Here is a 14,555-nt window from a genome sequence, read left to right as displayed (position 1 = left end):
TTAACTCTTGTTGAGTTCCATCCATCACTTACAAGTGGATGAACATTCTAGATGCCCTTCGGGTAGCACAATACCCGCCCCCCCCCCCCAATCTGACTCTGAGAGAATTTGTCTGGGTCAACACCAGGAACAAGACCAGTGCGGAGCTCAAAGAATTTCCCCCAGTTCCTGTCCTTAGTGCCTGATGTTTGCTTTGAAACTCACAAAGTATTCTTTGGGGAGAGAGTCATTCTAAGAACCTCTGAAATGCTGTACTACTTGACTCTGCCCACATTGATTTTCTTTTGCCTCTGGCTCTAATACATAGTATTCATTCTCTGACTGTTCATTAGACCCACGGTCTCATTTTTTAATGTCAACAAAGCAATAAAGAAAGCTTTCCCTTCCTTTACTCCAGACTCAAAACAAAATGCGAAAATACCTCTGGCATTAATTTTGCACAGATGAATGTTGCTACGATATTCCTATTAGCATGTCCACATGGTTGACAACCTTTCAGATGGTATTAATGGTCTACCTGCAAGAAAGCATTTTCGGCCAGCCCAGTGCAACTTGCCAGAACCTTTAAGCCACTCTTCCTCAGCTTAGCTGCAGTATATCATCATTACCTGTAGCTGGACCAAGAAATCGCATTTGTCGATGTCTGAATTGCTCTTTTACTTTCAGTGGTTTTAGAAACCAACTTTGTTTTGGAAATGGGGTTAGCTGAGTATATTTTAGAAGATACAGAAATATAAAATGCAACAACCAACTAGGGTCTGTTCATCTTTGGATGGTAACCTTTGTGGCACCAAATGTAATACGGTCACCTTTTGAATGGAGGCCTGGAAAAGTTCTGAGACCATGGAAGCACACCATGGAATTAACATGCTTTCTTCTGATTGTTAAGAAAGAGTTGAATCATGTTAATAATAGTTTAAATAAATTGGATGTTTTTTCATATCCCAGGTTCTGTATATGCTCTACCTCTTAATATCCTATACCAAGTCCTGTGGTGAATTCGGAAGTGGGGAAACTGGGACTATGTGACTTGTACAAGGTCAAGTAGCTACTAAAGTTAAAACTCAAAGCCAGGTTTGTCTCCAAAGCCCATGATCATAGCTCCTATGCTGTACTGATTATCGTTTTAAGAAAATTAGTATAACTTCTAATGAATAGGATCTATGTTTGAACCAACAGAGTGTAAAAGTTATTTTCTGTGCAATACAAGAGTTCTCTCTATCTTTAAGTTTTTCAACTGAAAGAATTTTTACTTCTTTGGGGTCATCAACAAGTTTCCAGATTACTTCTTTGGGACCTTAAAGAGGGACTAATGTATTGGGAAACTATTCAAGGGTCAACTTGCTTTCTTTGTCTTATCTTCTCTGTTCTCTTTTCCTTTTATCCTAAATGGATTAGCCCACATGTAGTCAATGTGAGCTGTTTTTGCATAAAGGTTGCAGCTATGTGTATGAACCAGTTGGGCCTCAGTAATTTTACCTCAGAGCATTCTGCTCTTCACGATATTATAATTCAACAGTGCATATTGTATGTGTCTCCAGGAGCTGAAATATTTGATGACAGAACCAATAGTACAAAAGCAAATGACAATAGGAGGTCAATTGTATAAAAAATGGATGGAGAAACACACACACACACACACACACACACACACACACACACACACACACCCCTCTAACCTTTTTCAGTATAATAGAATGAAATATGGCTAATACTTTTTTTTCTAAAATTTAGTTCCAAGTAGTTGAGTGTCACATCCACATAAGTAATTTAAGAACTGTCTATTTGAAGATGTCATTGTGCAATTTATAGATCTCTCAGCGTGGTTGAGAACTGCAATCATTACATTTTTGGCGTATAATTAGTAATATACATATGCCTTTTTTTAGTGACATTATGACATTACTATTCATAAGGCCATTCCTTCTTGAGGATAGCATCACTTTCTTTTGAAGAATTGATTTTAGTCTGTGTTTAAATGTTCATACTGGCTGCTGTATGAAATGTACAACTAAATGTCATTAAGGATTTAATATGAATGTATATGGATTTGATGAGGTTTGCTAAGCTTTCAGAGTAGTCCCTGTGTTTGAATTCTGGTATGTAGAAGGTTGTTTGCTCTTCAGTCAGTATAGCAAATGGGGCTCGGGGCAAATGAACTCATTCTCATGCACATGTTTCTAAAACATTTCTCACTAATGTTTGAGATAAATTAAAATTAAAAACCAACAAGAACATGAAAAGAGACTAAGAACGATGTTAATGTGGCAATTTAAACCAATTTGGTTTTCCAAATGGCCTTCCATCTTTCACAACTTTTAACAGTATGCAAGATCGCTATCCCTAGTGCTAGATACTATCAGTCTGGCATGGAAAACTTAAAACTTTTTTCTAAATGTCTTTTAAGCTGAGATGGAGAAGAATGACTCTCTGTCTTTCACTTTCTGAAGGGTCTAAGGTTGAATCGTGGCTATGCTGTCCTCCCAACATATCACTTACTGATTCTCCTACATTGTTTCTTAGTTTTCTAGCCAGTCCCATGTCCTAATATGATTGTCTGTGGAGCTTTATGCTTGACAGAGAGTGGATGGGCGGGAGGGTGCTTAGGAGGACCAAGACTCATACGTTTGGGGAAGAAGTAAGTCAATGCAGCTTCTTAATGAAGTTGGTACACATAGAGCTGTCAGTTTGGAACGTTGGGTACTTATGATTTTGTCTTGCACGTTATGAAGAATAGTTAGCTTTATATTTGCTATTGACTTCACCAATCCATTCCACAGTGAGTGGAACAGAGGTCATTACTATACTTAATATTGTAGCCAATGACAGTTACAGAAAACCCAAAGTAATAGAACATATTCAAGGTGAACCTGGCTTTATCCATTTGCCATTTCTCAGTATGTTGTGACTAAAACTTGAGAGGTCAGAGCTTATGAAGATGGATGACATCCCTTGTGTATCTGTCTCCTGTAGGGTAGAATTAAGAGTTATAGAGATATAGGTTCTTTTCAGAAAAGTGCATGTTCCTTTTCTATTAGGACATGTGAAAATTTACCCAACTTTATTTTGGATTAGTAGAATTCTGTGTACCCAGATCTACCAGGATGATCATTATAATGATCTCTACGTGGTATTTACGTTAACAGGTAAAATTAACTTTTTTCACCTTGGACTTATTGAAACACCAAGAAGTTAAGATACCTTTCTGGTTTTCCTCCTAGCTTACACCCTGTCTTTTTTTCTTCTGTGAGAAATAACATTTTGAGGAAAACTTTAAATTATATACTGCAATCCAAAACTGTTAATCGTTCTTTCCATTCATTGCACTTTATCCTTTGATATGTTAATATGTTAGGCTTTATGCCAGGCAGATAGGGTCCCATAATGTAGGCTGGGAACAGATCCATGGTCGCCTCTTTCATGAGCTTTTTGTTTGTTTTTATTCCTGGATAGTAAGAATAATGAGTCAGCTCCTTAGAATAATTTGTTCAAAGGAGAAATGCATGGGGAATCTTTCAAATATCTCCCAATATTGCCACCCCTTCCCCATCCCATTCCTCACATGAGGCAGGTACTAGTTTAGCCACATGTGGAATCTTCTCTGCCAGTGAAAACTCCTCTGTGAAGATGACCCTGAGATGGAAATGCCAGGGCAAGCTTCTGTTCACCTGATGCTATATTCAATCCTAATAATCTTTCTAGCTTTTAGACTCTTTATAAATGGTTTCCAAGCCACCTGTCTTGAGAATTTGATTTCACCTTCAATGTTGGTGATTTGGATTGGGCTTCCTGAAGTTCCAATACTGTAAGGCTATGAGTCAAAAGTAATTTAGAATTCACCGGTTTCTGCTTGATCACTATGAGGTTGGTTGACAAGACAGAGCAGTTCCCAAAGCATGGCTTCATTATTTTGTGATTTGAAGCATATTCATTAGGGGTATATGTTCACAACACCACTCTCCATGTCTGTGCTAATTAGACAAACCATCCAGGGGTGGTAACAACATTTATGAAAGGAAGAAAGAGGCATACTAACAGTTAAAAGCATTATGTTTGATCCTTGAAACTGATTAGATATTTCATGCTTGGAAGAAGTATCCCTAACAGGCTTTATGAATGGATGTGTATTCAGGAAGGACCTCTCCTAGGAAGGAAAGAGAGAGAGACTAGGTAGACATATAAAACCTGTGTCTGTTAGTACTAATAAAATATAGGTACTCAGAAGTCTGAAAATGCTATATCACTATATGTATAGCTGCTTTTATTTACAGATATTTACTTTGGGGTTCCTTCGATTTTAAAATGTGGAACGGATCTAGACAAAGAGATAGAGATTAAAAGAGTTACCTGTAATACTCTACCTATTTTACATAGGTGATGGGATGCCAGGCCCCCCTTTATGGAATAGGAAGTTTTCGTTGGCCATCAAGGCTTAAATTGTCTTCTTTGGCTTCCCTCTGCCAGGAAGTAGAGCAGTTGCACACACTTGAGAGGAAAATAAGGACGTGCATGGCCCCATGCTTCTGATCAGATACAGTAGAGTGAGTGTGGAACATGCATGACTAAGACACTGAGGATCCCCTACCACGTTATGAAGCTGATCTGATACGAGTCAAGGGGATCATTGTTCCTCCATTGACCCAATTAAGGTGTGGTTAGAGTGAGATGGAGAAGAGTGAAGGTAAACCCATTTCTGTAAATAGCCAAACCGCTTCCTGATGCCCATCCCAAGTCACGTTTCCAAAACATACGGAGTACCGCATAGCTAAGAATAACCTGACCTCACATCTGTCAACCAAGGGCAGAGTGACTTCGACTCCACCTCCACTAAAGATAAATGGATATCTATCTCTAAAAACTTCATAAAACGCACCAAAAACCTAGGATGTTTTTGAATGACTTATTGACTTTTCAGATTGTTCTTTAAGCTGTTTTTTAAACTTTAAAGGCAACACTGATAATGAACGCTTCCAAATGGTAAAACAGAAAATCCCCTTCAAATATAACCGGCCCGTAGAGGAGTGGCTGCAGGAAAAAGGTAACTGTCGTTAAAACTTTCATTTTAAAATCATTTGATTCTAAACCCTCATTTTTAAAGCCTGCAAATAAATGTTCCTTAAATGATAATCGCCTGCTGCATAAATGACTGTTTTAATTTTCATTATAATTTGTGTCAGCTTCCACCTGCCATATGTTGATAAATCATGCTATAATACATCGCCATTAAAATACAGTTAAAGGGACTAACATCTAGCTTTCTATCAGCATGACAACCACAAACAAGAAATTCCAGGCACCTCTAAAAAAGAAATGTATTATGGCAATTTAACCACTGCATGACATTATTTGTTAATTTGTTTTAAATTACCTCTTATACCAGAGCTTTCTAAAGAAATTTCAAAAGAACTTATTAAACTTACATCTTGAGGCTGTTTTGGCTTTACTATCTGTAGCACGGTTAATGACAACAAAAAAATCATAGATTGACTCTTGTAATTTAAACTGCTTAAATAACTGTTATAAGGGGAGCGACTTTTCTTTTTAACATTTGTTTTTAAACAAAGAAAAGAATGAGAAAGATGAATTTTGCCTTTAGAGTTAAACCTACAGAGGCAAATATGTTTCATAAGAAGTTAATGGTGTCCTAGTTGCTGACTGAAACTAAAAAAATAAACAAACTTATTCTACACTTTGGTTGTGTATTCGATATTTATGCAACAAAAGTGTACGTGGTTGAAAAAGGAAAGGTTAATGGAAGGCAAAACAGCAGTTTCTCATTTGCTGAAAAAAACAACCACTTTGTTAATAAAAGAGGGCAGCGGTTATACCCGATGTTAGAATTTTCTGTGTAGCTCCTATTTATTAGGAAGTGAATTATTGTCTTTCAATGACGAAAAATTTTTGTCTTTAAGAAGCTATTTACTCTGTTCTTTCCTGAGCCAGTATAAGCTACTCTTGTAGCTTAAGTGAGTTTTATTTTAAGTAGACATTAAGTGAGTTTTTAAAATATGTAGAGATTTGATTGAGTTATTTATAAATAGTAATGAAGTATATTAATATGCAACTTAAAAAATAAAGGACTACTACAGTTGTAAGTTGAGTGAAAACATTCAGACCTTTAAACACGGAAAATCCTCACTGAGTCTTAACTGTTTGCCCTGTTTTTAACGTACGTGGTCTAATTAAAAATAAATTAAGAATAACTCTAAAAAGCAAATAATTTTGTTTAGTAATCACCAGCTCATAAAGTCCCTTTAACATTAAAGATGATGACTGCCTCACTTCTTAAAAAGGAAAAGACAACTAGATGCATGTCTGAGTCTCATGTGCCTGAGAGAATTTTTTTGTTTCTTTCAATTTTATGTTAATAATATTTTATTTTACTCCATTGCCTTTTGAAGTCTAAGTTCAGTAGCATGCCAGGCATTTTCATTTGTATAAATCATTATAAAGTTACTAGTAGGCTTTTAGTTTTCCTTCCAATAGCATTGTTATCAGTTGGCTTTCATATAGAAGGATGCTTCCAAACACACAACAAAAGTTGAGTTGGTGGGACAGGGATAGGGGTGGTTTGGGCGGAAGGGAGGGAGGAATTCCAGTTTCTTAACTGAATATGTATATGTTTATATATGCTAATAATATTGAAAAGAATTATTTGCAAACTGGGAAGTTCTCTCTTCTATGTTATTTTAACCAAAATTACTTTTTTGTTTGATTTTGGTAAGTAACATTTATTCGTTCTGTTGCTTTACCTCTTCCTCTGTCTAGGTAACTTTCCCTTCAAAAGAAATAGAAAATGTATACCAAAAGACCTTGTAAGGACAATAAGTAAAACAGGGTAAATTCAGAAAAATGATTAGGCAGAGGTATTAGGAAGTAGCTGGAATCCTCTTTGGAGTTATTTCTGTCATTGGGGAAGAGATCTGGGTCACAGCATTCCCAAGTCTGTTTTCTGGCTCTGTCTGCTATTGACTGACTTTCTGACCTTAGACAATCCACTTAACCTCTTTATATCTCAGATTTCCCATCTGAGGAGAGGAGAAATAATACTGCCTATTCCCCAAGGGTGTTCTGAGGTTTAATTAATTAGTCTTTGTGCAACACTGACTGGAGACGTGCAAAGATTTAATTTAAGCAGTATGTGAACTTGTTGTCCAAATGAGGTAACAATTAATGACTTTCAAGAGGATGGGCACCCAAAGCAAAACACAGAGTAACCTGCTACAAACCCTGTACTGGGGTTATAACCAGATTTCGTCTTATTGATGATAGAACAATTAATTATCAGACTGGAATAGAGAGATAATAATGGTCGCTCCTTATAAAAAACACGATTGATCATAATGAGGGACAATAAGGAGATCTGGCATTGATTTTGAGAAATCTTGGGCAGATAGTACGACTTTCTCCGGTCAGTCCCTTATATCCTTCATAGGGAGAGGGTAGTGATGATTGTTTCTCACTTATTCACTTAATCCTACTTACCTGAGAGAGATAAATTGATCAGAGGAAGAGATGGCAGGAGACTTGAATATCCCCCTATTCCTTTAGTGCTTGCCAGCTTTACTATTAACCACCTAATCTCAGGTACAGAAGGCTAGGAAAGGGTTTTAAAACATAAGAAAAGCAAACCTAGCCAGAAATAAAACATGAAACAGACAAATAAACAAAGGTCCAGATACTTCCTAGGGCATGATGGAAATCTGAAACACAGGCAGCCTCCTTCCCTATTTCACCCCACCGGTGTCTTGTTCTCAAGAAGTGATTAGTCAGATCTCTCCTTGAAAGAAGGAATAGCCAGAAGTGGAGCAGTGGCTTAATCGTATAGCCCAGGACACATGTCTTGCCTTTCTCCATGCTTGGGTCAGTCTTGAACAATCAAAGACCACTTGTTGGAGTGAACTATGGCAACTGGAATAAAGGAGATCCATCATTTCTTTTCTTTTTTTTTCTTTTTTTTTTTTACCCTGCCATCTGCGGCCGCAGGCTTGCCCCACATTCCATACCCCTCCCTCCGCCATGGCCTTAGTGAGCCAGAGCCCCCAAAACAGCTGCTCCTTTTTTTTTTTTAATTTTTAAATTTTATTTTACTTACTTTTTTTATACAGCAGGTTCTTGTTAGTTATGTATTTTATCCACATCAGTGTATACATGTCAATCCCAGTCTCCCAATTCATCCCACCACCACCCGACCCCCTGCCGTTTTCCCCCTTGGTGTCCATAAGTTTGTTCTCTACATCTGTGTCTCAGTTTCTGCCCAGCAAACCGGTTCATCTGTGCCATTTTTCTAGTTTCCACATATATGCGTTAATATACAATAGTTTTCTCTTTCTGACTTACTTCAGTCTGTATGACAGTCTCTAGATCCATCCACGTCTCAACAAATGACCCAATTTTGTTCCTTTTTACGGCTGAGTAATATCCATTGTATATATGTACCACACCTTCTTTATCCATTCATCTGTCGATGGGCATTTACGTTGCTTCCATGACCTGGCTATTGTAAATAGTGCAGCAATGAACATTGGGGTGCATGTGACTTTTTAAATTTTTTTTTGCTGTACGCGGGCCTCTCACTGTTGTGGCCTCTCCTGTTGCGGAGCAACAGGCTCCGGATGCGCAGGCTCAACGGCCATGGCTCATGGGCCCAGCCGCTTCACAGCATGTGGGATCCTCCTGGACCGGGGCATGAACCTGCGTCCCCTGCATCGGCAGGCGGACTGTCAACCACTGCGCCACCAGGGAAGCCCGCATGTGACTTTTTGAATTATGGTTTTCTCTGGGTATATGCCCAGTATTGGGATTGCTGGATCATATGGTAATTCTATTTTTACCTTTTTAAGGAACCTCCATACTGTTCTCCATAATGGCTCTATCAATTTACATTCCCACCAACAGTGCAAGAGGGTTCCCTTTTCTCCACACCCTCTCCAGCGTTTGTTGTTTGTAGATTTTCTGATGATGCCCATTCTAACTGTTGTGAGGTGATACCTCATTGTAGTTTTGATTTGCATTTCTCTAATAATTAGTGGTGTTGAGAAGCTTTTCATGCGCTTCTTGGCCATCTGTATGTCTTCTTTGGAGAAATGTCTATTTAGGTCTTCTGCCCATTTTTGGATTGGGTTGCTTGTTTTTTTTAATATTGAGCTGCATGAGCTGTTTATATATATTGGAGATTAATCCTTTGTCCGTTGATTTGTTTGCAAATATTTTCTCCCACTCTGACGGTTGTCTTTTGGTCTTGTTTATGGTTTCCTTTGCTGTGCAAAAGCTTTGAAGTTTCATTAGGTCCCATTTGTTTATTTTTGTTTTTATTTCCATTACTCTAGGAGGTGGATCAAAAAAGATCTTGCTGTGATTTATGTCAAAGAGTGTTCTCCCTATGTTTTCCTCTAAGAGTTTTATAGTGTCCGGTCTTATATTTGGGTCTGTAATCCATTTTGAGTTTATTTTTGTGTATGGTGTTAGGGAGTATTCTAATTTCATTCTTTTTCATGTAGCTGTCCAGTTTTCCCAGCACCACTTATTGAAGAGACTGTCTTTTCTCCATTGTATATCCTTGCCTCCTTTGTCATAGATTAGTTGACCATAGGTGCGTGGGTTTATCTCTGGGCTTTCTATCCTGTTCCATTGATCTATGTTTCTGTTTTTGTGCCAGTACCATATTGTCTTGATTACTGTAGCTTTATAGTATAGTCTGAAGTCAGGGAGCCTGATTCCTCCAGCTCCGTATTTTTCCCTGAACACTGCTTTGGCTATTCGGGGTCTTTTGTGTCTCCATACAAATTTTAAGCTTTTTTGTTCTAGTTCTGTAAAAAATGCCACTGGTAATTTGATAGGGATTGCATTGAATCTGTAGATTGCTTTGGGTAGTGTAGTCATTTTCACAATATTGATTCTTCCAATCCAAGAACATGGTATGTCTCTCCATCTGTTGGTATCATCTTTAATTTCTTTCATCAGTGTCTTATAGTTTTCTGTATACAGGTCTTTTGTCTCCCTAGGTAGGTTTATTCCTAGGTATTTTATTCTTTTTGTTGCAATGGTAAATGGGAGTGTTTCCTTAATTTCTCTTTCAGATTTTTCATCATTAGTGTATAGGAATGCAAGAGATTTCTTTGCATTAATTTTGTATCCTGCAAGTTTACCAAATTCATTGATTAGCTCTAGTAGTTTTCTGGTGGCATCTTTAGGATTCTCTATGTATAGTATCATGTCATCTGCAAACAGTGACAGTTTTACTTCTTCTTTTCCAATTTGTATTCCTTTTATTTCTTTTTCTTCCCTGATTGCAGTGGCTAGGACTTCCAAAACTACGTTGACTAATAGTGGTGAGAGTGGACATCCTTGTCTTGTTCCTGATCTTAGAGGAAATGCTTTCAGTTTTTCACCATTGAGAATGATGTTTGCTGTGGGTTTGTCATATATGGCCTTTATTATGTTGAGGTAGGTTGCCTCTATGCCCACTTTCTGGAGAGTTTTTATCACAAATGGATGTTGAATTTTGTCAAAAGCTTTTTCTGCATCTATTGAGATGATCATGTGGCTTTTATTCTTCAATTTGTTAATATGGTGTATCACGTTGATTGATTTGCATATATTGAAGAATCCTTATATCGCTGGGATAAATCCCACTTGATCATGGTGTATGATCCTTTTAATGTGTTGTTGGATTCTGTTTTTTAGTATTTTGTTGAAGATTTTGCATCTATGTTCATCAATGATATTGGTCTGTAATTTTCTTTTTTTGTGTAGTATCTTTGTCTGGTTTTGGTATCAGGGTGATGGTGGCCTCATAGAATGAGTTTGGGAGTGTTCCTTCCTCTGCAATTTTTGGGAAGAGTTTGAGAAGGATGGGTATTAACTCCTCTCTAAATGTTTGATAGAATTCGCCTGTGAAGCCATCTGGTCCTGGACTTTTGTTTGTTGGAAAATTTTTAATCATAGTTTCAGTTTCATTATTTGTGATTGGTGTGTTCATATTTTCTATTTCTTCCTGGTTCAGTCTTGGAAGGTTATACCTTTCTAAGAATTTGTGCATTTCTTCCAGGTTGTCCATTTTATTGGCATAGAGTTGCTTGTAGTAGTCTCTTAGGATGCTTTGTATTTCTGTGGTGTCTTTTGTAACTGCTCCTTTTTCATTTCTAATTTTATTGATTTGAGACCTCTCCCTCTTTTTCTTGATGAGTCTGGCTAATGGTTTATCAATTTTGCTTATCTTCTCAAAGGACCAGCTTTTAGTTCTATTGATCTTTGCTATTGTTTTCTTTGTTTCTATTTCATTTATTTCTGCTCTGATCTTTATGATTTCTTTCTTTCTGCTAACTTTGGGTTTTGTTTGTTCTTCTTTCCCTAGTTCCTTTAGGTGTAAGGTTAGATTGTTATTTGAGATTTGTCTTGTTTCTTGAGGTAGGTTTGTATAGCTATAAACTTCCCTCTTAGAATGGCTTTGGCTGCATCCCATAGGTTTTGGATGGTCGTGTTTTCATTGTCCTTTTTCTCTAGGTACTTTTTGATTTCCTCTTTGATTTCTTCAGTGATCTCTTGGTTATTTAGTAATGTATTGTTTAGCCTCCATGTGTTTGTGTTTTTTATGTTTTGTTCCCTGTAATTCATTTCTAATCTCATAGCGTTGTGATCAGAAAAGATGCTTGATATGATTTGTTTTCTTAAATTTACTGAGGCTTGATTTGTGACCCAAGATGTGATCTATCCTGGAGAATGTTCCATGCACACTTGAGATTAAAGTATAATCTGCTGTTTTTGGATGGAATGTCCTGTAAATATGAATTAAATCTATCTGGTCTATTGTGTCATTTAAAGCTTCTGTTTCCTTATTTATTTTCATTTTGGATGATCTGTTCATTGGTGTAAGTGAGGTCGAATCTGAATGAGATTCTTGCTGGGTAGAGTAACCTTGGTTGCAGTTTCTTCCCTTATATCACTTTAAATATATCGTGCCTCTCCCTTCCGGCTTGTAGATTTTCTGCTGAGGAATCAGCTGTTTACCTTATGGGAGTTCACTTGTATGTTATTTTTCATTCTTCCCTTGCTGCTTTGAATAATTCTTCTTTGTCTTTAATTTTTACCAATTCGATTACTATGTGTCTCAGTGTGTTTCTCCTTGGGTTTATCCTGTATGAGACTCTGTGCTTCCTGGACTTGCGTGGCTATTTCCTTTCTCATGTTAGGGAAGTTTTCGACTATAATCTCTTCAAATATTTTCTCAGGTCCTTTCTCTCTCTCTTCTCCTTCTGGGACCCCTATAATGTGAATATTGTTGCATTTAATGTTATCCCAGAGGTCTCTTAGGCTGTCTTCATTTCTTTTCATTCTTTTTTCTTTATTCTGTTCTGCAGCAGTGAATTCCACCATTGTGTCTTCCAGGTCACTTATCTGTTCTTCTGTCTCAGTTATTCTGCTATTGATTCCTTCTATTGTAGTTTTCATTTCAGTTATTGTGTTGTTCATCTGTTTGTTTGTTCTTTAATTCTTCTAGGTCTTTGTTAAACATTTCTGGCATCTTCTCGATCTTTGCCTCCATTCTTTTTCTGAGGTCCTGGATCATCTTCACTATCATTATTCTGAAATTTTTTTCTGGAAGGTTGCCTATCTCCACTTCATTTAGTTGTTTTTCTGGGGTTTTATCTTGTTCCTTCATATGGTACATAGCCCTCCGCCTTTTCATCTTGTCTATCTTTCTGTGACTGTGGGTTTTGTTCCACAGGCTGCAGGATTATAGTTCTTCTTGCTTCTGCTGTCTGACCTCTGGTGGATGAGGCTATCTAAGAGGCTTGTGCAAATTTCCTGATGGGAGAGATTGGTCAGATCCATCATTTCTAACCAGTATAATTCAACTTTGCATTTCAATTCTCTCTGATCTTCTTTTTATTTGTAAGCAAGCGCAGAATAACATCAATAGGAAAATAAGATGAGGACCATTACAGATGTGAAGTACTGTTGTGAATATTAGAAATATAAAATTTTCTACCTGTAATCAGTTATAAGCATTAACTGATTATCAGTTTTTGGCTATATATAAAAAAGGAGATGAATAAGCATTAATATTATGGTTGGCCAACAGTTATGTGAATGGAAGGGATAGCTTGGCACTGAGGTGTAAGATACTGAATTTTAGCCCTAGAGATCTCTTACTAGGCAAATTCTTATTATGTTAACCACTGCAAATGCCTATGCAAGGCCAGGAGCATTTTTTTTTTTTTTTTTTTTTTTTTTTTTTTTGCGGTACGCGGGCCTGTCACTGCCGTGGCCCCTCCCGTTGCAGAGCCCAGGCTCCGGATGCGCAGGCCTAGCGGCCATGGCCCACGGGCGCAGCTGCTCCGCGGCATGTGGGATCCTCCTGGACCAGGGCATGAACCCGCATCCCCTGCATTGGCAGGCGGACCCTCAACCACTGCGCCACCAGGGAAGCCCGGCATTTCTTTTTATAGTAAGCTTAGGGCTCCCAGAATAAAGCTGTTGTCAAAAAATAAACAGTAAAGAGGTATGAGCTCCAGGCCATTAGCCAGTATTATTGGGCATTGAACTTTTTGCTGCATCTTATGTGAGAAATGAGAGGCCAAAGGATAGGCAATGATGCATGTGCACAGGGCACTGAAGGAATTGGTGGGAAAATAATGGAAATCTATTAGACCTATTTGATTGGACCCTTAGGATCTGGGCAATTCTGTTATCATTAAAGCCAGCAGATTCCATTTCCATGCTCCAGATATTTTTATAGAGATTATTTTCACTATAACAAAATTATCTGTCCAAATCATCATAGTGAAGTGTAGTGTTTGAAGCTTCCAAAGGAGTATTAGTTATAAATCATTCTTGACTAATATGCCCTTAAGCATTGCCCAGTGAGTGGAGCTGGGTCTTGTACAAAGAATTCCCTCTGAGCAGATGCATTTTCCCTTCTCTGTCCCTTCTGTTTCGTCTGTTTTTCTACATTGAGTAGGGACTCCACATTATACACCAGAAATTCAAGGATAGCTGCTCACTGTGTAGGCTTAAAGACCATGTAATAGTGGTAGAGGTTAAGCGCCCAAATATCACAGCATGCCTCTATTCATATTTGAGATTATATGAAAACCTCAGTCTTTAAAAAAATATATTCCCTTTTATTAAAAAGGCAAGTATATCAGAACATTGTTTCCAGTCATTAATAGCTAAAAATATTCAGGCAATTAGATTAAGAATGAATGAAGTATTGTTTGATCACTGACTAAAATGGAGAAAAATTCAGAAAGGCTATATTTAATTCCATTAAAAAAATTTTCCACATTTCTCCATATGGAAAAACAGAAGAAAGTAATCTGGAGAAATAATAGAATAGAAGGCTCTAACCTTTAAAAGGTATTTAGATTTTTCTGGGAAACATCTCAAACTTAAGAGAGGCTTTTTAAAGTAGGAATAGTTGGGGGGAAGATAAGTTGAGTTACACTATTCTAACCTCTGTTCTACCATCATTTCATTCTGATAGTTTTCTGTCCACAGAAGCATAAATGGTTCCCCAAATGGGAACTTGAAATAAGGTGAGCTACTCTTTG

The 14,555-nt window shown here is 37.5% G+C and overlaps 1 protein-coding gene across 3 annotated transcripts in view; it reads left to right on the top strand.

Moving 5' to 3' along the window:
• The window catches only part of LOC307182405 (neurexin-3-beta), a 1,521,800-nt gene that overhangs the window by 1,351,205 nt on the left and 156,040 nt on the right, over positions 1 to 14,555 (top strand). Inside the window, exon 4 of one of the 3 annotated variants that reach the window (XM_079913628.1) lies at positions 4,949 to 5,038. The exons of the other annotated variants lie outside the window; for them this stretch is intronic. Coding sequence (XP_079769754.1) covers positions 4,949 to 5,038 — 90 coding nt within the window. The remainder of the gene's footprint in view (positions 1 to 4,948; positions 5,039 to 14,555) is intronic. 3 annotated transcript variants of the gene reach the window in all.

This window comes from Stenella coeruleoalba (assembly GCF_951394435.1).
Source record: "Stenella coeruleoalba genome assembly, chromosome: 2".
Taxonomy (NCBI): domain Eukaryota; kingdom Metazoa; phylum Chordata; class Mammalia; order Artiodactyla; family Delphinidae; genus Stenella; species Stenella coeruleoalba.
The sequence above is the reverse complement of the archived record's forward strand: the minus strand, read 5'-3'. Positions and strand labels throughout refer to the sequence as shown.